This window comes from Argentina anserina, chromosome 3, assembly GCF_933775445.1.
Source record: "Argentina anserina chromosome 3, drPotAnse1.1, whole genome shotgun sequence".
In the NCBI taxonomy this organism is placed as follows: domain Eukaryota; kingdom Viridiplantae; phylum Streptophyta; class Magnoliopsida; order Rosales; family Rosaceae; genus Argentina; species Argentina anserina.
The window spans coordinates 857,796-880,825 of record NC_065874.1 but is presented as its reverse complement, the minus strand read 5'-3'; the positions used below and the strand labels follow the sequence as shown (position 1 = coordinate 880,825).

The 23,030-nt window shown below is 38.9% G+C and overlaps 4 protein-coding genes across 4 annotated transcripts; 3 read left to right on the top strand and 1 right to left on the bottom strand.

Moving 5' to 3' along the window:
• Positions 1 to 3,192: 3,192 nt before the first annotated feature.
• On the top strand, positions 3,193 to 3,741 carry LOC126789487 (uncharacterized). The gene has a single exon (XM_050515651.1). The coding sequence runs from the start codon at positions 3,193 to 3,195 to the stop codon at positions 3,739 to 3,741; it is 549 nt and encodes a 182-aa protein (XP_050371608.1).
• Positions 3,742 to 5,795: 2,054 nt separating this feature from the next.
• LOC126786098 (probable beta-1,3-galactosyltransferase 2) lies at positions 5,796 to 8,800 on the top strand. The gene is made up of 10 exons (XM_050511810.1): positions 5,796 to 6,026; positions 6,652 to 6,736; positions 6,844 to 7,021; positions 7,105 to 7,165; positions 7,267 to 7,339; positions 7,482 to 7,602; positions 7,707 to 7,794; positions 7,870 to 7,995; positions 8,202 to 8,311; positions 8,402 to 8,800. The coding sequence occupies exons 1-10, from the start codon at positions 5,887 to 5,889 to the stop codon at positions 8,554 to 8,556; spliced, it is 1,137 nt and encodes a 378-aa protein (XP_050367767.1). The 5' UTR covers positions 5,796 to 5,886; the 3' UTR covers positions 8,557 to 8,800.
• A 6,796-nt stretch (positions 8,801 to 15,596) lies between these two features.
• On the top strand, positions 15,597 to 16,485 carry LOC126786868 (autophagy-related protein 8C-like). The gene is made up of 3 exons (XM_050512834.1): positions 15,597 to 15,700; positions 16,044 to 16,162; positions 16,263 to 16,485. Exons 1-3 carry the CDS (start codon positions 15,621 to 15,623, stop codon positions 16,355 to 16,357), a joined length of 294 nt encoding a protein of 97 aa, XP_050368791.1. The 5' UTR covers positions 15,597 to 15,620; the 3' UTR covers positions 16,358 to 16,485.
• Positions 16,486 to 18,180: 1,695 nt separating this feature from the next.
• Positions 18,181 to 20,650, bottom strand: LOC126786091 (uncharacterized). Its single transcript, XM_050511802.1, has 2 exons — positions 19,226 to 20,650; positions 18,181 to 18,777 (listed from the first exon to the last, which is right to left on the bottom strand). The coding sequence occupies exons 1-2, from the start codon at positions 20,615 to 20,617 to the stop codon at positions 18,418 to 18,420; spliced, it is 1,752 nt and encodes a 583-aa protein (XP_050367759.1). The 5' UTR covers positions 20,618 to 20,650; the 3' UTR covers positions 18,181 to 18,417.
• Between the last annotated feature and the right edge of the window lie 2,380 nt (positions 20,651 to 23,030).

The following is a 23,030-nucleotide window of genomic DNA, read 5'->3' as shown; positions in this document are numbered from 1 at the left end:
AAGCTGAGTTGTTGAAATTGAGGGGCGACTGGGCCTGAAAATGCAACTTGCTCCTGCCCCCCTTCCTTCTAGGATGAAGAGACTTCAGCCCTTCACAATGGGTGAACAAATAGCGCATACCCTCTGCTTATATTGAACTTTTCTCAAGTCATACGTTAGTTTATTACACCAAACAATCTCTAACGACTGAAGAGAAGCACAAGATTCAAATGCATATGTAACCAGATATAATTATTTATGCCTTTTTCAAAGTGTTCCTTCCAATGGTTTTTGTTTTTGTTAATTAGAACATCATCCAGACTACTCTTAAAAAAATATTGTACTCCTTCATTCTTTACCTTTATGCTAATCATAATAGGTTGAACTATTTTTTTTTCATCTTCATTCCTCTTTTAAACTTTGCCATTGCAAAACTAATTTTAATTCTTGCAATAACTTTATAAATGACATCATCAATGAGGAAGAAGAAGGATCAATTTGCATCATCATCATCATTGAGTTTAATGTTTCATCCGGATATGTGTTTTTCTTCAAAATCGCCCAATAATGCTTTGTCTAATAACATGCCTACATTAAACTCAATAAAAAGCATCATTATAAATTGTTTTTTTTTCCTTTAAAATCTCTCATTATTCATTATCCGATAGCATATCCATATGAAGTTGAGCCAATGAAAATCTCGAGCCAATGACCACTTATATAACTTTGCAATGATTGCAGAGATTGGAGGACGAAGATGCAAAGTCCAGCCAGAAGAGTTAACATAGTTTGTCTCTAGGGTTGGTGAATGCCATCATGACCAGATAAAATTGAAGGTCACGCCGAGATAATACTTGTCATCTTATTGAAGATTCTCATGCAGCTCATTTGATTTTGATATAGAGTGCTAGTCTCCATATCTTTTGCCCTTCATCAAATAACGTTTTGCAACACTTGACGAAATCAAGATGTTAATTTAATCATCATGCTTTTGCGGAGGGATACCAAAACCTAAATCTAGGTTTTGCACAACAGGGGGCGTCGTCTCTAACTTTGGCTGCATCAGGAATATCCGGTGTGCAAGGCCTAGGTTAGGGAGGCTTTTCTCCTATGCGGGGTTGACATGTGTGGTGTGGCTTGTCGATTGGTTATTTCGCTGCTCAAGGGCTGCATTTTTTTTCTTGAGATTAACAAGTCAGCGTCCAAGCGTGGTGGATTGGAGGGTTGATCAGATCTGCACATTATGTTGATATATTGTGGACGGATCTGGTGGGGACCAGATTCAACCCAAAACTAATCTTGACGTCTTAGGTACCTAGCGGCGGTGGTGTTCTAGGCTCTAGCTCCCTTAGTGGTGGCAGCGAAGTCGAGTCCCGCCACCAACTTCTTCATGGCTCCAAAGCCAGACATGGCGCCGGATTGAGGAAACTCTTGTTGTTAGGTTTGGCCGGAATAGTCATGGATGAGGGAGGGGGTAGTAGGGCTATGGGCATTTGCCTTATGGGTTGGGCTTCATTTTTTTTATGTCCTCTCTCTCCTTCAAGTTGGTTTTGGTCTAATTTTAACCTCATGGGGAAAGATCGTCTTCAATTGCTAGTTTCGACAAATTTTCCATTTAGAGTACGCGATTGATGTCTTAAGCTCGAATCGATTGATTTCTATATTAAAATTTAGTGCTTGAGGATTTACATTGTTATTTTACAGTTTTTCTATAGTGTCCGTTTGTTTGGACGCTCTCTTTTATTTTTGTATTTGAATAAGCACGATTGTGGGCTGTTAATAACTCACAATCTTTACTCAGCTAAGTCTTTACTCAAATTGAAAATTATATAATGTACGCTCCAAAGTATGTACGCATTTTACTGTATGTTCATCAAAGTGAATTAATACAACAACTCGAAACTATGAGGTTTCAGTACTCAAAAACATTTCATCACACTTTGACGAGTAATAAGTCACTGAACAGTCAACCAAAGTGCTTTTACTCCATAGCTACCTCTTCCTATGCATCCTTAAAAGAAGTTGCTTACTTTCTCTTCTCATTTAGTGTATCACATAGAGATAGCTGAGTTGCACTCCTGTATCGAGTTTTGGGGGATACGGTTCGCAGAAATCATTGATGCTTCAGTGAGAGTTCAGTTTTTTTTGGTACACAGACCAATCCTTCTTCCCTACCTTTCCCAATCCCAGTCTTTTCAGAGCCCCAAAGATAATTTTTTACTCTTTCCCTTAAAAATTGAATCTTTACAGGCATACGAAAAACCCAGTAGTCTCCATCTCAGCAGCAGAAGAATCTAACTCATTGCCACATATGGTAAAAATGCTCTGATCACATCAATACCTGGTTTATGGGTTTTGTCCAATGCATTCACTCAAATCACTTAAATATAATATATACTGTGTATTTCATCTATCTAGCTCTGCTTTCTCAGTGGCTCTCCTCCCTCCTGTGGACTTTACTTTTGGTTATTTGTTAGAAACCAACCTCACACTGACCTATTTCCAAGTAAGTTTTAGAAATTAGTGTGTGTGTAGATAACTGAGATTCTCATTAAAACCCATCATTTTCTCTAGCTTTCCCTCCCTTCCCTTGTCGTTTTCTGATCCTCTTTGAGCTTGTGCAGCAGTGTACCACGGACCTTGAAGTCTGTAATCTTTGTTTGGAGATATCACTAATAAGAGAGGGCCAACCAGAGCTTCTGCTTTGTCCTGGTTGGTTTTCAAAAAACACCCTGCTTTGTTTGTGAACCAGGGTTTCTCTCATTGAATATTGAAGCCAAAGCAAGGTAGATTCTTGATATTATTCTCATCCACCTTTCTGGTTTTGATTCCCAAGAAGAAGAGAGAGAAATCCAAGTTTATCTCTTCACCCACCAGATTAAAATCATTGAATTTATTTTCTTTCCCTCTAGTTATATTCAGAACCCTTCATATCTGGTTTTTGCTAGCTCCCTGTTTTCCTCTGCTTTGGCTTTTGCTCAAAGCTCTTATTTTTTTTCAACTCTTTGAAGTTTACCCTTCATCTCTTGTGAAAGAAATTTAATAGGGTAACTAAAGTTTAAATCTTGGGGCACCCATCTGAGATTATTTAGAAGTTGAGCTGTTAGTATTTTAATTAGAGGCCCTTTGTTTCCCTTTGTTATCTCTGTTTGTCTATTTAAAGCACTTAACTTTGATTAATTCTATGTTTTAGAGCAAAGGAACTGAAGTGCAATGGCAGCTTGGAATGGTATGATGAGCAAAAGCAGTGGCTTTGGTGTTGGGGGTTCAAGTGAAGTGTTTGAAGAAGAAAAAGAAGTGTGGGGTGTTGTGCAGGAAAGGAGCTACTCCAACTCTGCACAGAAGTCCTACTCCTCTGGTTCTTCTTCTGCATGGCGCCCCTCTACAGCTCCAAGAAGCATCCCAAGGGCAAATAACAACACTCCAAGTACTCATGAAGCCAAAGTGGTTCAGAAATCAGCTCCTCTCAACATTCATGATTGGTCTAAGATTTATGGGAAAAGTTCTAGTGATGTCAAGATTAATGGTTCATGGGTCACTAATGAAGATGACCATGATGGCATTGATGGGAATGTTCATTTCAATGGTGAAGAAGAAGATGATGATGATATGGTGCCTCCACATGAATGGATGGCCAGAAAGCTAGCAAGAAGCCAGATTTCATCTTTCTCAGTCTGTGAAGGTATTGGAAGGACACTCAAAGGAAGAGACCTCAATAATGTAAGGAATACTATTTTGACAAAAACTGGTTTCTTAGAGTAATGTTATGCAACTCTTTCAGCTAAATCACTGTTAGGTATATGGTTATTATTGGGTTCCATGTAATCTTTCTTAATCTGTCTTGGGTTAATTTGCTTAATTTAGTTGTTGTTAACATATATAGTATGTAGCCAATGTAGGGGTGGCTGGATAGAGAGATTCCCCAAAACAAGTCAGAGGTGCCTTTCTGTGGTGTGCTTTTCTAGAGGAGAGGTCTAAAAACAATAGGCAGCCTCTGAGATTTTGTATGCTAGTCAAGTAACATCAGTGTTGTGTTTAATTTAGACATATTATGGAATTAGCAAATCTTTTAAGTGACTCATCTACTTTAGGTTGCTGCTTTATTGAATATTCTAATACACAGTACTAAAATCTTTATATTGTCCTCTCCTTCATGCATTACTTAAAAAGCTTTGTCCTTCTCATTTCCTATCTGTTTACTAAAATAAATTGGCTTTATTTGGGTTTTTTGTCTGCACATGCCAGTAAATGTTATACATCAACATAATGAGAGGGACATGTTCTCATGACATAATGCAAGCCCCGTGACCCTCTTTGCATAACCTATCAATATTACATCAGAGTGTTCCAATTAATCACTTGAAGGAAAAATTATAATGACACTAAGCTAATATTATACTTTTTTTTTCAACGAATTCAAATGTTACTATATTTTCTCAATATGAACCCAAAAGTAAGAGAGATAGAGAGGATCTAAGGATCTGAATCCCAGTTTAAAGTCTCTTTTTTTCATCAGAATAAAGGGCCAAAATAATGTATAAAATTCCTCTACCTTACAATTGTGTATAAAGATCAAGAAGGAAAGCACCTTCCTACATTTCTTTGTTGAACAGATTCTGAGAGGATGGTACCAATGAATCTGAATACACAATAATATGATGATTCAGATTGAAATCCCTCTCCACTCAGGCAAATGGTTGGTTATTCACTTATTCTCCTTTTGCTGACAGTTCTAATATTATCAACAGCTCTTTTTCTTTTCACTTTTGGTGGAGAAAAGCTCCTCATTCGCTTTCAGAGCTCAGTGCCTACTCTACCCACTCTTCTTGTTTCCATTTATTTTTGATCATACAAACAAGTGAAACAACTTATTGCTCATGCTTAGGCTCAGCTCACTTCGATACATAATCATACATTGTTCCTAATTTTAAGAGCAAGCAGGTTTTTTGTTTTGTTTTTTTTTTTTCAATTTTGCCTAAGGATCAGAGTAAGTGACATTAGCAATCAAAGTATGCTTTGTAATTATTTTAAGGTTTGATCGAGCCATTGTTTAATTTGTCATTTTCTCAGTCTGGTACAACTTACAAGTTTATCTTGTCTCTTGTGACCGGCAAAATGAAAGTACAAATTGTCTTTTTAATGACGTTTAGAGATTCTCAAATCGTTGACCTCTTATACTTTTCAACGTATTTTGTTGATGTCAATTGAATCACACGAAGGAGATTCTCAAGAACAACCTGCACCTCATGCATTTGTAAATCATTTATCAACTAAAGACTATCAAAAAGAAACTGCCACAATTTTAATTTCACAAGCTGATTATTGAATTATTAAGAGAGTTAGAGGAAAATGAAAAACGAAGTTTAGCTTCTACTGACCTAGCCAGATGAGTTTACTTCCATTATTTTCCGGTCAAAAGTTAATAAAATGTAATTAATTTCATTTAGTTATGTAAATTAAAGGTCACTTGCATGTTGAATGTTGAATGCATTGTATTGAAACAAAATCATGTACATAATTTACTTGAAAGTGTGTAAATATTACTGTTGACTTGAGGTTTTTGACTAAGAACTTCACCTGGGTTTACTGTTATTATCAGTGTTATGGGTCCATGCACCTAAAGTTGCATAACATAACATTCACCTTCATTAAATTTACATGGTGGAGAAGCGTTTTTGCCAGAGGGGACGGTTTAGTAATTTGGTATATTAAAGAGGGAAAGTTAGGGGGTAGTTCTCTAATGCACCTCTCGTCTCTTGTAAGGGAGGAAGAGGGTGTCTCAAACTGGACTCAGCTTAACTGAGGTGTCCTTCCTCTTCCGAAGTTGCGTACATTTTCTGGGTTTCTCAAATTGTTTTTCTTTTCCATACAGTTTGTTTCTTCGTTTGTGTTGTTTGTGCAGGTTTAATGAGAGATTGCAGGAGTAGAATGTCTATAAAGAGCAGAGGATGGGGAGGAGAGATAACAATAAAGAATGTGTTTTCAAGGAACTTGGCTTTTCTGCTATGTTTGTGCAGTTTCTTTGCGGGGACTTTATTCACCAACAGGTAATTTTCTTTGATGGGTTTCTATTGCTTGTTTTAAATTTCCAATCTTTAGCACTATGGTGATTGGTTCTGGTACATTATGCATTTTGGCCAAATGGGGTATCATTCCCATCATCCAAACCCAGGGATTGCTTGGGTTTAGTGGTAGAATCTTGAGGAAATATATTATATGACATGCAGTTAAGTTGCTAATGATAGGTATTTCGCTGAGTTGGATTCTCTGTCTTTGAAATGGGGATATCTGATTATAATTTAAGAAACTTGAGTTGAATTATGTCGGTAGTTTTGGAAAAATGATATATTTGCTTTAGTCAATTGCAACTATGTGTCTTTAAGCTATTCATAATCTTAAAAGTAGGCTATATGTTATACAATAGGGCAATGCAGTCCTTCACATTTTTCGTTTGAGTTCAGACTGTTCAGTATGCCAAATTTCACATCTTTTGGGCAAAATGTGCTGCTTGTGTGCACTTGATTTATGTCATCAATGCAGATGATGCATAGATTCCCATAATGTAGCAAACTATGATGCTTTTTTCTTCTTTTAGATTACATCTATCTCAAGATAGCTCGACGTTAGTGATTTAGTAAATGGTATTCACAATAATGAAGACATTTTTATCAGGTTGTGCATGATTCCTGAATCATGGCCATCTGGAATTGCAGTTGACAGGATAAGTTCCAAACCTGGGGATTATAATCAGAAAATTGTGAGTCTATATATTTCATTACCTAATAAACCGTTCGGGCAAAACTGAGATCAAATTAAGAAAGAAACATAGTCTCATAAAAAATATTTGGCAAAAATTCTTTACAGATAGCAGCTGCTAGGGCAATCCAAGAATCATCTGTACATCCAGGTTCTCCTATGATAGGAGACTTGAAGGCTGTTCAATCAGCTTCGAAGAAGAAGTATTTTATGGTTATAGGAATCAATACTGCTTTTAATAGTCGGAAAAGAAGAGATTCAGTACGTGCAACTTGGATGCCACAAGGTGCATTAATGACATATATTGTTGTTGATGTGCTTCGTAGTTGAGTTATGACTACTGGTTTCTCACTGAAAATACTTTACCAGGTGAGGAACGAAAGAAGCTAGAAGAGAAGGGCATACTCATACGCTTTGTTATAGGCCACAGGTGAAATTTACCACACCCTTAATTGACTCATTTAAACACACATTCTCTTAACTATGGATTTGCAGAATATGAACATTTCTCTATCTTTCTAATGTTAATAGTGCCACAGCTGGTAGTATTCTTGATAAAGCTATTGAAGCTGAGGAGCTTGTCCATGGAGATTTTTTGAGGCTGGTAAGATTTTGTTTAGCTAGCTAAGTCTGATTCTATATGATGCTGTTTTATGCTGTTGGGTTGTGTAGAGTAAAATTAGTACTCTTGAATTCTTGATGGGTATCTAGCTAGCTCTCATAACTTTAATCTATACTATATGCAGAACCATGTTGAGGGCTACTTGGAATTATCAGCCAAGACAAAGACCTACTTTTCCACAGCTGTTGCTTTGTGGGATGCTGAATTCTATATCAAAGTTGATGATGATGTACATGTAAATCTAGGTAGCAATTCAGTTTTCTCACACAGTTGTTCATTGTTGAGCATTACATTTTACACCCTTATTTTCATTTTTCTCGAGTTACTATGTTTCCTTTCGATACAACAGCTACACTTGGAACAATTCTGTCTAGACACCGTGTGAAACCGCGGGTATACATTGGTTGCATGAAGTCAGGTCCAGTCCTCTCTAAAAAGTAAGTAGATCTTATATTCTAGCTCGATGCAAATCAAGATACTGGTAAAGCACAATTTCATATTCATTATGGCAGAGGCGTGAAATACCATGAACCGGAATTCTGGAAATTTGGGGAGGTGGGAAACAAGTATTTTCGTCATGCTACAGGACAATTATATGCTATCTCAAAGGACTTAGCAACTTACATATCAGTAAATCAGTAAGTTACTGTTTTGACTTTGTTCATTAAGCTATAATAAACACCAAGTCTATCTCATGATCGAATGAGTTGCACTGTTATGTAGATGCTATAGAGTTTGACATGTTCAATGTATTATCATGATCCATAGGCTGTGGGTCTGGCTATGGCAGCCATCAATATTTGTGCTGATAAGTTACTTCTCCATTTTCCCATGATTGTTTAAGGGATGTTCTGCACAAATATGCCAATGAAGATGTTTCATTGGGATCTTGGTTTATTGGCTTAGACGTGGACCAAGTGGATGATAGGAGACTTTGTTGTGGTACTCCACCTGGTAATTTGAAACGTCCTGATATATTTCCACCATAGTTTTATATTGTACATGAATTCTATAGACTTGATGGTTTTATATGTACTACCGCAGATTGTGTGTGGCAAGGTATGTCTGGCCACACTTGTGCTGCTTCATTTGACTGGCGTTGCAGCGGAATTTGCAGGTCCGCTGAGAGAATGATGGATGTTCACCAGCGTTGTGGTGAAGACAAGAATGCTGTTTGGAATGCAAGGTTTTTGGAATGACTTAACTGCTATTCTTTTCAGTCTCATGAAGAATGTGCAGATCACATGACAAAAACATACATATTGATTTCACTTTTTTGTACCGGCGGCCTAAATCTATATTGCAATAGAATGTATGTAACAACAAAATATAGAATCTTAGCACAGGAGTCTTCAAGGAAACCAAGAAAAGAAACAAAAAGAAAAACTCAGGAGTTCAGTCCCGGTAACTATAACAAAGGGACTATAAGAATGACTGATTTTATACACCCCATTCTTTTGATGGTGGCGAGCTATTGTAAGCTCTCTACCATGGCCAGTGCCACTGGCCTTCAGAATTAGCAGAAATACACACTGCTGCTTTTGGCTCTTATATTTTTTATTTGTGCTGCAATTTCCTTTAAAATTGCTGCTTGTAAAAATCTTTTGAGTTCTATCGTAAAATTACTAGTATATGAGGACACTAAATCGGGCAACACTTCAAACCAAAGTAAGAAACTATTTAATTCCCATCGCCTCTTATATTTTGATCATTTAAGTTCTTCAACCATGAACTCAGGAAATGTGGAACACCATGTATAGGGTGACCATCACCTCTTAATATAGTGTCTCCATACCTATACCTGAGGAGACATCCATCTTCAAACGTTGCTTGTCTTGTACTACCACGGCGTTCAAGACCGTCCCAACCCGAGGAATGACGTCACGATTCGTCAGAGGCGCATGAGCATTGGTGGCTCCTGGAGTTGGTGGTGCAGCGTTGCTCCTTGAACTTGGACGGCCGCGCCTGCGCTTCGCCGGAGGGTTTGAATAGGAGGCTTCATGAGGTCCGTTGTTTCCTCGGTCAGCTTGCATTTTGGATGACTACTTGGTCAGATATTTGCTTCTGTTACCTACAAGGCTACAACGAAGACTCGAAGAGTGATTGAATTTAAGTTAGAAAACTGATAGAGACCATGTCATTACTGTAGAGATGTATATGCACTATGCTTAACATGTTAATTTCTTTGGTCGATCTGTTCTTTTTACCTCATCAAGCAATATAATCGATTAAACAAAAAGTTTCACAACAAATGTGAAGATTGTTGATTTCACTTTAAAACTTGGCAATATACGTACCCATGGGACTACATCATATGCTTAATTTGTACAAGTACGTAACTGTATTAGTCTTACATCATACCATTAATGGATCTTACACATATGTGATTGTTGCATCACTTGCATGGATCATATGTGATAATATCCGAAATGTAATAGCAAGTAAGAGCCATTCATGCATCCTGATAACTAATCAACTAAGACGCAGCGATAGAAGAATCACATTAACTCCCAAGTCCCAACAGAAAATATCAAAACCTTTGAAAGATGAAAAACAAAATCAATTTCGAATTGTGACTTAACACTAAGAAAAGTTTCATCAGTTTTGAATTTGAAAAATTTTAGGAGGATTGGTTAAGGTATAAATATAATTTACAAAAAGCAAATATACCTAGGGTATTCACCGTATCTGTAAAGACTCAAGAGATAGAGTTCCAGTGGCTTAATTTATAGGCGTTGCAACACACTTGGATGATGCCATAAACTCTATCGTTTTCTAGCAGTGAATAAAGACCAACTCTGTAATAACGGTTTGATTATCTGAACTTGATGTGAAAATGCTACGCCGATCTTGTGGGTTTTGTAGGCTCTCAAGCCGCCGGACTGGTCGAGGTGTCTGAGTAGATGACGACTGAAGCGTTGAAACATAAAGTTGAGAAGAAATGTGATCAGTCTCATCCAAGCTTGAGGAAGTAAACATACGTTTCTTGACAAATGGGAACCATGCATCAAGCTGCTTGGATCATGTCATTGTTAACAAATGGGAGGCATTAAGCTACATGAAGCAGAGCGATGTTGACAAATGAGATGCATTAAGAGGTTACTGTCATCAGTTTTTCACTTATCCTGAGAAGTTTGAACAGAAAGAAAGAAGAGCATGGAGTAGTTTTATGCCTGGTTGTAGACCACTGGTGAGTGTTTGACTGTGTTTCTACATTTTGGTCAATCTGGTTTTATTTAAAACATACTTACTTCAACTATGAATTCGTAAAATATAAGATATTGATCCATTTTTCTTTAGCCTTGCAATGGTGCTATTGTTGATCAAAACATTTGAAGCAGAGGAGCTCATCCACTTAGTCTTCTTCTGGGGGCTGGAACTTGTTTTTGTCCATTTAAATCAGATAAGTTAGTTTTGATGGTTATACTGTCCTGTTTTGTGTTGGTCCAGCTGTGTAGACCCTAGAGTATAGAAATAGTCTTAGCAGATGATACTGTATATTGGAGAATAATGTGAACGTCTCGTAATCCTCTATATCACAGTTATCACTACAATGAATCGTTTCGCCTTATCTGACTCTCAACATGGTTCTGGACTTGTCGGAACAATTAAAATAGCACTTGAAGAAAACATACTCCTCCTCACAACAAACAGTATTTCAAAATCCATGCATAAAGCAATGATAGGGGTTGTCATTCACCAAAACAACGAATACCTTATGAAATTGGAGAGATCAGACACACGACATGATCCTATTTCAATACATCATGGCTTTTCTAATGCAAATGCTGCCTCAAACTTGTATGTAATTCCTGTCAGTTTCCCCTCCTTAACCTTGTGCATTTTTTCTTTCTTTTGGTCTGGAAATCTACCTCATGTATAGCTTATGTGATTTCTGTCAGCGACTATATCTCACTCTCAGAATTTTTATGGAATTTAAGCTTGTAAAATTTTCAGAAAAGAAAACACCAAATGTATACATAGTGGTTCAGCTATTAGATAATAAATAAACATAGTAACAAATACCAGATGAAGCAGCATGAGGCTGCATGACACAAAAATGTGTTCAGTTTTCACCAACAGAGACAATATAAGATGAGATTTCCATATAAGTGACCATTGTTTTCCATTCCATTCTGCAGACTAAAATGCACTTTAACCTTGTAACTTAAATGGCTTATCATTTATTTTTCGTTAGACTATACAAATATTGGTCCTCTATGAGTCCAACTCTAAAAACTCCTACTTGCAGAAGAGACAGTTGAGTTTGTGAAGTACAGAAAAAGAGTTTGAGTAGTCAGTATTTATCACCTAATGATCATGGGGATATGAGACTCATGAGTAACCAAGCAATCTACCATAATCGATCATTGACATATCAAATTTATGATACAAGGCAATATAGTACATGCTATATCAATAATTTCATTTGAACATTCGTAACTTCCACATATTTAACTCCAATCTCTCAGCCCCATTGATTTAGAACCATGCTATACACATGAAAGACTGCTGACAGGAACTACTTTAGCTGAATATGACCCTCTACATATACTACAATTCACCACACTGCAGATTCTGGCAAGCAGATAAGCAATGGGAATCTAACAGATCATTTGGTATTCCATCAAAAACAGGTAGATAATGCATCTTATGAACTGCAATAATGTGAATGAAGATCGAATCTTATCACCTACTCCATGTCACATTGTCTACAAAAGTGTTGGACCTTTACGTAGAAGTAAATCTAACACAATTACATAACAGTAAAAATTTTCCCTTACCTACCAAATAGTGAGCCCCTCACATCACCATGTAGTTTTTACGAATGAGTAGCTCCAAATCGGAGATAAGTCTAACCCAGATGAGATATATGCTCAAACTGTATACATAAGAACAAAGTTCATATCAATTTCTAAGTTATCCATGAAGGTAGCAAGATCACATTACCAAACATAATGGTTCAAATCAAGCTCATTGAAGAAGAAACCAAGAAGGTGCAGACTTGGATAATCAGAAGCTGTGTTTGATATGTGATATTGGCACGGCTCAATCAAATAACAGAACTTTAAGAGCAAAGAGCTGATTTCTGATTGAACCGCACCAATATCTCATGTTAAAGCAGAAAGCTTTCTCCATTTTCGTACCTGAGAATACATTTCTAGTTACAACAAAACAAGAATATACACATACAGAAATACTAGTCCTGACACACAGATATATATGATCAAAGCATGTATATAAGTGTTTGCTGTGATTAGCCTCAAACATAAGAGAGGGAGATGGAGGCAAAAGAAATGAAGAAGGGTTGGCTATGTATTCTTTCATTGAGTGAAAATAGGATGTATGTTCTTCTGAGTTGTGTGAGAGAATCTCATATGTTAAATATGAGAGAGGGATGACAGAAGGTTGTGGTCTTGAAGATGATGGCATTGAATTTGACACCAACCCTACAACAAAAAGCAGGTGGGTACATTAAATTGGAAGCTAATTTAGAAGAAAGGAAAGGGAGAAGAGGGTGTATCGTGAGGCAAAGCCTTGAGCCTTCATTTTGCTTATTTATGACCTTGATGGAGATACGAGACTGCATGTGATGTGGGATTGTGGGTATATATTGTTTGTTTCTAAATTTTGTGGTTATTTCTCTTCCTCCTCATTCCCATTTTAATTTTGCAGAAACAGAAACATTGGAAGAAATCGAAACCTCCCTCTATTAGCATTAATTGGTTGTGACCAGAATATGTTATATATGGAAATCCTCATTGATTATATACCTATTTGCACCTCTGGTTTCTGTTTCGAGTCAATACTTGTTCCCCAGGCCATGTAGTGTCCTAAAAATGGAAGATGCAAAAACCACTATTTAGAATTGGGTGGCTGCCTAATTGATCATTTGATCCCAAAAATGCCTAATAGCGCACTCCATTTGTTTTATAAACAAGAATTGGGTGGCTGCCTAACATTACCATATGCAGATCTTATGCAAATGACCAGAAATGAAATGCTATTTCTTCCTAATTATCTAGAGTTTCAAGCATTATTTGTATGGTTTTGCATAGCCTTCTGAGATTGTTAGACAAATCAAACTCTGGAACTCAGTGCTCAAGTTAGATATTTCCATAACCATTACCAGTATGCCCAGAAGAATCTCTGATTGACTGCAGTGGGAGACTGTCTACCTTGATAAGCATATTAATTACATCCAACAAAAGAATCTGTTTGGTCCTAGATAAAGTGTAAACATTTATACTTGTTCCTCTCCAAACCCAACCTCTCATTCATTATGAGGACCCCCTTCAAAAAATAGGTGGGAAAGAAGTTGGGCTCTTTACTGGTTTATAATAAGAACTAATTTCAGACGCACAATCTTAAACCTGTTTAAACTTTAAACTATGATTTTGATACCAAAAGTGCATTCCATTGCATGAACAATGATCAAAATTTGAAAAGCAAAGTCTAAATATTGCCTCCAAAACTTGCTTCTTATTAAGACTAAAGAGTCATAATTTGCTACTAGCTAGTTGAAATTCTTAGCATTTGAACGATGAAGTGACCCGAAGAATGGACTCGATCATTGATGGAGGCATGGATTCGACATAGTGACAACTTGAGTTGTAATAGCTAGCTTACCTACCTACATTTGCCATATTGCACTTATTATGCATTGTCAGAATCCACGTTTTACAAACGTTAATGCCTGAAACATCAAACATGTTACATGTACTCCTTTGCTTGCTCTTAATCTACAAATATAACTCACACTAACATAAAGCTAACTGTGTACTCTGGTGCATGTAGTCATGTAGAATCCGAGTAATAATAAAAGCACCCGTGTCCATCTCTGTGTGTTTCTTCTCGTGGGTCACAGAAAGAAAGTGAGAAAGAGCTGGAGAGTAATACCAAAATAAATCGAATCGATGAAGAAGGGCAGCAATGTTGGCTATAATGCCAACACCTATTATATGTATGCAACTCTTTTTTGTGACCCTCAATGAAAACCCTAGAGAACACTAAAACCAAACCTAAGAAGTAACAAGTGATACATCTGTGCACACATGCATTCTGGTTTTACATACGTATATGCATACATACCATCATTCGCCCTCGCAGGAGTGACCTCATCCTATACTTTATGATAATACAGTCGAGAGTAAATTTTGGAGAGAATCTTGGGATGCAAGTGATCAGACTTGCTGGCCAAGATTCTTAAAACCCTATAAGTAGATGACCTTATACCCTAATTTCATCATCTGCTCTTGATGATCTTCTTCTCTGAAGAAACTTGAAAGCATAGAGGTATACACTCGGAATTGTCAATCTGTTCCCTCTTTGGTTCTATCTTCATGGTATTGATGATGATTATCATAATAGTAAGCCCTGCTAATTCCTTAATTTTAATCTTCCAAGCCCAACTGTGACCAAAACCGACGTCCTTTCATCAACTACTTGGTGACGCGGACACAGGGAGAGTTGGCTTGCAACACGCATAAAACTCAAACTAACTCAAACAAAGAGATTTTAGAGTCTTTGAGTTCGTGTAGGAATCTGAAAACGAACCAACTCAAATTAACACATTTCTCATACCATATATAAACACCCAACTCTCCCCTTGTTTGATTGTGACTTTATCCTAAACCCCAATCGTTTCTTCTCTCACTTAGCGTCAATTTGGGTACGTTCTTTCTTGCAAGAAGCTCAAAGCTTCGACCTTTATGCTTCGGAATTTTCTTCGGTAAAGCTTGAATTTTTGTGATGATTTATTGTTTGAAATTTTCAGAGGAAGAGCGTAGTGAAGGTTTAGCTAACCATGTTCAAGGACAGAAGCTTGTTTAAGAAACAACGTACTTTTGGTATGTTAATTATCTTTTCTGGGTTAATTATATTAATATGCAATGGATAAACAGCAAATTTTTGTTTGATTATAGCCTTATAGGTTAAAGTTTGGTTCTCTATGAACTGCTTGTGTTAATCTTCATGATCTTGTTTCCCATTATGGAATTTTGGTATTATGGGAGTTTGGGATTCTTGTTGGCTAAAGACTCGATTTTTATGTAATTATGATCGGAATGTGTGTATTTGGGTTTTCCTTCATAATAAACACGGTCCCTGTGATTGTTTGGATATCATTAGAACAATTTTTTTGCGATACAAGATCAGTAGAACAATTTATATAGTGAGTATAGTTCATTGTTTGTTCTGTTATAGTGTTATGTCATTGGACTTGGTTTTTTCAGATGCGAGAAAGGCAGAGGCTTCGAAAATCATGCAGAAGTATCCGGACAGACTACCAGTGATTGTGGAGAAGGCCATAAAGAGTGACATTCCTAACATTGACAAGAATAAGTGAGTTGCTTCCCCCCTCTTATCTTTATCTTAACGTGTGTTGCTACATTGTAACTGGAATGTGATTTTGATATACCTTTCGAATTGTTTGGCTTACATATGTTCAGAGATCCCAATGGCTTTGTAAGTCGTTTGGATTATGATTTGTGCATTTAGTTTTTGTGCACTGCGATGTTGTATTAGGAACGAAAATCTTGGTACATCTTTATACCAAGGTAGTGTAAGTATATGATTGCATTCCGATGGGTGACATAGATGTTCTACTGCAAAGGCAACTTCAGCAACTAATAGCATTTACAACATCATGGGGTTCTCAGTTCTCACATTGTTGTTCTGACTGCAGATACCTTGTCCCTGCTGATACTACTGTTGGACACTTAACATCTGTTGTTCGCAAGAGGATGAACATCAGTGCAGAAAAGGCTATATTTATCTTTGTCAAGAACGTATTACCTCCCACAGGTGAGCTGCAGCTTTTGGCTTATTGTTTCTGTTATTTCGTCCCAAGGTTGCCATAGTAAATTATATATTTATGTTCCCGTTTGTTGCAATGTTGTTACAGCTGCCTTGATGTCTGCAATCTATGAAGAAAACAAGGATGATGATGGATTCCTTTACATGACTTACAGTGGAGAGAATGTTTTTGGATCTCTTTGAGAAGAAAGAGCAAATGTGAGAACTTTAACATGTAGATTCTGGACAGCCGGAGGCAACAATCTGCCTATCTACTATAGTTCAAAATTTTTATGACATCCCTTAGAATTGGTTTACCAAATGTTATTTATTAGTCTCTTAATTTAGCATGAGTTTAGTCGGTTATGCATATGGTCGTCCAGAATTGCTTTCGACGTTATCAGGGCAGTTGATACTTAGTGTTAAGGTTGTATTAAATGATAAAAGCTTTGTCAAATGTAGAGAAGGCATAGCCAACAATAAACCAATCTCTTATAACAGAAGCATTTTGAATGACAAACAAACCCATTAGTAATGCTTAAACTTCAGTTGGGGTTTTGGTAGATTTCTTCTTCTGACACTGATTTTTGATCCATTTGATGCCATTAGTTGTACCACTTTTGATCTTTTCAGCACCAGCGATTGCTGCAACCTTAGCTTTGTTAAGTCCAGACTTGGTCTCTCCCTTCTTCTTGTTGTTGTCTTCCAGGCTTTTGTTCTTGTCTTCATCTTCCAATGCGCCGATACCTCCGGCTCCCCACTGATCCGCCCACCCCGGTGCTTCCGTCGCCATTTTTCACCACCCTGTTCCCACAAATCAAATTCAAAAATGAATATGAATACTTTCCCCTATTGGAACAGCATAGAACATAGAAACATCATCGCTGCCTTTCCAATACAAGATTGCCATACATATTGAAACAAAGAAACCTCTAGCTATTGATTTTTCGCTTCAAAAAAAAAACCTCTAACTGTTTAAGTGCCATTTATCTAATGATAATTTGGGAAGAAACTCTACAACCAAGAAATCACATCATAATAATGCATAGATGTAGAAGCTATAGCTTAGTTTTCCATATCTTATGTGATAATTAGAGGAAATGGATCAGATTCCATCTCGGATCCACTGTTTTCCTTCGAAGATTATGTAACATGACACCCAACAATATGCAGGCAAAGCTTAGACAACATTATACAATATGAATCTAAAGACATAGGGATCTGAAGTTACCAAGAGAAAAACTAAACCCTTGAAGAAGAACATTCAAGTGATTCAACATAGCTTTTTTCATAGAGAAGGGGAGACTTACCTGGAGATTGTTAGCGTGCAGATTCAGAAAGATGAAGGAGTTGTTTAAGCATAGGAGGGAGGATTTTTAAGCAATAAGAATTGGGTGCTGAGAGACAGAGACCTAGAAGAGAAGCTTCAATAATACAGAGGTCCACATGTGAATGATAGGCTGGCTCTCTCAGTCTCTCATCATATTTATATTGTTCCATCTTTTTTAAAAGGGACTAGCCAACTCACTAGTTTTGTGTTTCCCTTCCACTAAATCAAAGCCTACAAGTTTGGCATTTTCCATATATTAGTGCATTTCTTCTGTTCATCCAGAGAGCAACTTATTAAGAGCATCTCTTCTCCTTACTCAACAAGGCAACCCATATCCTTAAGCTTTATAGCTAGTTGATATGCTAATTACCTTCATTGTGCCTTCACTATAGCTCCATCACTCCAACTAATTATTCCCCCATCCTTCCAACCCTTTAGTGATTTCGTATTTGTTCTGATATTTTGTTTTTCGAATGTTGCTTGTATATTCAAATGCTCAATATCTTTGATATAACCTTGAAGTTCACAATGTCATCAAGATTCCTATCAAGAGATTGAAGTTCACAATGATTGATATTCTTTGCAGTTGGCGCAGTAACGGGAATTTCAAGGTTAGGGTTCATAAGGCCAAGGACAAGAGGTTAAGAGGGAATAAAAAAAGGCACAAGAAAACCTCAGTGTCACAAGAATTCATAGCTAAGCAAACTAGTGCAAGTCATGCTGAAATAGTTGTGAAAGGAAGCAGGACATCATTGGAGGTAAGAAGTTGCCGCAACTCTATCGACTGACCATATAACTTTAACTCCCAAGGTAAAAGGAACATCACTGAAATTGCATTGATGGCATATCTACAATCATCTATATATGCAACTTCAGCCATAACACACCCAACTCATTAATCTATCTACCAATTCTCCTTGGATCAACACTACTGTCACTTAGATCTCCTAATCGATTTCGATTTCCTCATCTTCCTTGATTTATCGTCAATACTAGTCCACGCATAACCGGTAGGAATGGCAAAAGGCTCCGGCTCCTGCCACCCCGTGGCACTAAAATGCTGGTGTTGCTGCTTGCTCGTGGCCGACGCGGACTGACTACTATTCCGCCTCAGCCACGATGTCGCAGAAGTCTTCTGCGAGGACTTGGCCTTGTGCTCCTCCTCTTGCTGTTGCTCCCGTACCAACTGCCTAGGGCTCGACATTGGAGTGAAGAACTGCTCCGTCGGTTGTAGCTCCACAAACTTGGTGAATGTTATCACCACTCTCACTGTGGGCACCACCGGTATCGCCAGCTGTCAATTAAAAAAAATACGCCACGTCAGCAGTAAACTACTCACAAAAGTAAACTCTTTTCTAAGCAGCAAAAATAGTTTTCAAAAGAGGGCCCCACCGGCCATGCCTGACTGTAAAAGATATTTAGGGTTTTAGGTCCCCAGGCTCGGACCACCGTTGAATCAGAACGGCCCGTTTCAACGACGTAGATGGCCCACAAAAAGCTTCTAGACATATAATTAGAAGCCAATAGTTGGGTTTAGGGGACACAGTTGGTATTTTACACTGTTCATAATAATACGTGGCTTCTCTTCATTGGCTATGATTATAGTCTAGCTAAAGCATGAAAAGCAACAAAAAGCAGAACAGACAAATAAAGAAGAGGACTAAGACCCAAACCCAAACCCCAAATCTTAAATGGGCCCGAGTGCGCGTTTTTGAATAAGAAAACGTCTAAAATGCCCTTACCTTCACCGGAAATGTCCCTGGCGGGAACTTGGTGGTGAGCAGCTCCCTCATTCTCCTAACCGCCTTGACTTTACTCGCCAGAATATCCAGTAACGGCAGAAGCTCCTCCGTCTTTAACGGAAAATGGTCCGTTAGCCAAACAGAAGGTCTCAAGCTCTTTACAAACTCTTTCTCTTTAGTCTGCACCGGCGCCGCCGTAACGGTAACGGCCATGGACCTCCGCGGCGGCTGAAACGTCAGGTCGACGCTTTTTCTCCCCAACGAGACGAATTCTCGGTCTTCGCGGACAAAGCTACTGTGTCTCCGGCCGTCGGGGACTCCGAAAAGGCTCGGATTCTCCGCCACTAAGAAACCGTCGTCGTCTTCGTCCAGCTCGAGAGGGAGGACCTGCTCGCTCCCCGCCGCCGCCACGTCAGCATTATCGGCGTTGACGACTTTCCGGGACCGGAAGCTGAAGACTACATTGTGCATTTCGAAGACTCTGGCCTTCCACTCTCCGACGTTTTCGGATTTTTCCTGCCGCCGCCAATTGGTCCTGCCGACGAGCTCGGCTCTGGTGACGTCCATGCCGGGGCGGTAGACGCTCGTCTGGGAGCAGAATCCGGCGATGTCGGACTCCGTCATCGGCGACCCGGCGTTCTCGAACGCGTCGAAGATTTTCCGGTCGTCGCGGTTGAGGACGAGTAAAGATCCCTCCGGAACGTCGTGAGCCTGGTCGCCGTCGCCGAGGAAGAGGAAGCTCTGGTCGGCGCGCTGGATTTTCAAGCCGTCGAAGCCGGCTAAGGAAGTGTCGGCGCGTAGGTTACCGTCGCGCTTCCAGATCTTATACGTGTCGGAGGGAGCGATTTTCCCGACGAAGGGAATCACGGAGCTCTCGAAGTGGAACGAGATCTCCATGTAGAAATCCCGCATTCTCCGCAGCACGGCTATGACACGTGGCAGGCGGCGGCGCCACTTGGCCCAGGCGGAGCGGTGGTGGAGCTTTAGGAGCACGAGCGCGATCTCGGAGCTCCTCCGGCAGAGGGCCTCCTGGAGGGGGTTCCAGCCGGCGGCGTTCTGGAGGGAGGCGTCGGCGCCGGCTGAGGCGAGGATCTTGGCGGCGGCGGCGTCGTTGAGGCGGACGGCGAGGTGGAGAGGGGTCTCGCGGTGGGGGACGTCGCGGCGGTCGAGGACGGCGGAGATCTTGTCGGCGAGTCTTTCCTGGGAGAGCGAGTCGGACTCGGTGTGGATCTGAGTGGGGTCGGCGAGGCGGGGGAGGGTGGAGACGAGTCGGGACAGGGTGGTGTGGTCTGATAAGACGACGGCGTAGTGGACGCGGCTGTGGGAGTAGTCGTCGGGCTTTAAGGAAGGAAGCGACGCCGTCGAGGAGGAGGACGACGACGACTTTGCCATTTTTTTCGGTTTGGGTTTAATCAATTTGGATCTTTTTTTTTTAGTGACAGTTGAATTTTAGAGGATGTGAAGAGGAGGGGAATGTTGTGGGAGAAAGACAAGGAGGTGAAGGGGTAGTTTGGTCATTTGAAGAGATGGGGGGCGAGTTAATGTTGGAAACCGTACACGGTCGGCGCGACTTTTGGTGAGTCTAGGCTTCGGGCCAGCGTTTGGGATATTTAAGCCACTTTTATTGCTGCCCTCCGTTTCTTCTTCTTCTTCTTCCTTTTATTGATTTTTTTAATTTATTTTCTGTCTTTTTCTTTTTGCCGTTGATCTTATTGTTTTCTTTTGAAATACAAACCGTAAGAAAGATGTGAAAACTGTCGATGGTTTCTGTTTCAAATGGGAGCTTGTGCTTAATGTGATTTCATTGATTGTATTCGGTATAGATTTGAGAGGATCACATTGTTTTAGAGCAACTTATAACGTCTAAATTTAAAACCTACGTTGTTTAATTACGCTCTCATTATTTTTGATGTCATGTGTAAGATGATTACATATACTTACTCAATGCATATTTTGAGTTTTCCGTATACAATCATCTCACCGAATAGAAGAACTCTTATACTCGTACTCGAATTCTTCTGACGCTGATTTGAATTAAATATCAATTTAGTTTTTGTAGTCCTAGAGCAAGAAGCGTTTGATTAGATCCCATGTACATATTGATTTCTTTGTCGAAACTGTGTAATCTTAATTTAAAAACTCTTTGTTAGTGTGAATTCTTAGAGAAATGAAAAAGAACAGAATGTGGTAAAGCTCTTGTTTGTGTGTGATGGGGTGTATTCAAAATGTGGTGGCAATGTTAGAGAATGATTCGTGGGACCTGGAGTAAACAGTTTGTCACACTGAGAAGAGAAAAGGGGGAGCCTGTGTGCCTCAACCTGGACCAACCCAGAACTGGGTTTCCACTCTATTCTATGCTTCTGTTAAAAGTAAAAGCCACACACTCAAAGACTGGTATCATCAGAAACACACCGAGTGTTAGTGTGTGATATGAGTTCAGACTCCTCCAGGGAATCTCATGTGTGCTCTTGATGATTTCGACCTTCTTCTACACAAAGTCCAACGGGGCACTTTCTCCTTGTGTTTAGGAGATAAGTTTCAACGGCCGGGGAGATTTGAGAGGAAACCACTTGTGTCAAAAATCCCAATGGCCGGTGTCCGCGACGAAAATAGTTGGCACATCGCCACATATGGATGTTCTAGCTAGATAGGAAGTATTTATTAGTGATTCGTAAATGAAAAGGCATACAAGGTGGACTGAATGTCCATCGATCCATAACAATGGCTTCCAAACACATTTCTTTGTAGATTGTGAGACGAAAAGTTTGCCTCGTATACTAGATTGCATTCACGCCTAATCGTGTCGTTTTCTTTAAGGGAACTTGTCGAACATGTACTTAGCGTCTTCATATGCCTCCACGCTCACTGAATGCATCTTCATCCAGCTAAAATTTATTCACAATAGTTGCAGTACGTACTTGTATTGTCTCAACATCCAATGACGTAACTACACACCAGTTACGGTGGGCTGTAGCCCACCTCAAATTACTAAAAAACTTGTATTTCTAGCTAAATTTAGTGTTAAAATTTAAATATTAACACATCCTAAATTTCTATATATAATTCATAAATAATCGTAAATTTTTTTCAAATCCAACTCATTATAAAATCTAGGCTCCGTACTTGTCAACATCTTAAGTTAAAAAAAAAAAAGACATTACAAAGTTACAAACTTGCGCTTTTCTCTTATCACTTGTGTCTAGCCAACTGAAAAGCTCGCTCAAAGGGCCAGCCCACTTCATTTGGTTTAATTCCCATAAAACCCACTCAAACCCCGCTTGTACGCAAGTGTTATGGGGTTGGTAAGAAAAAGACAGTCTTGGTTACCATACCAAACCTTAATTTTTGCTTAAAACACAATCATATACATCTTGAGTTTCTCTTCTCTCTATGACCATATTCACCAGCTACAAGCCTACAATGTGTAACCCAAGGTTGATTTTGGTCTTGATTTTGAAGCTAGCTGCATTTGTTTATGGACAGTTGAGAACAACCCAGCACATTAGCATGTCATAATGAGAATAAGTCTTATAAGTGTTAATGCATGTACAAACCACCTGTACAACAAAAGCAACATTATAATACCTTATCCGGAGGTATATTTAACGTACCAGGTGTCCTCACCTTTAAGTTTGATGAGGTCAATAATTTGATATGGCACATAAATGACATGATAATGTAAAAGCCAAATTGTGCATCCCATATATACCTAAGCCTTCTATACTTAACAAAAAAAATCACATTATAACAAGGATTTGGTAAATTTCTTCTATGATACTTGAGGCATGGTCAATCGAACATTTTG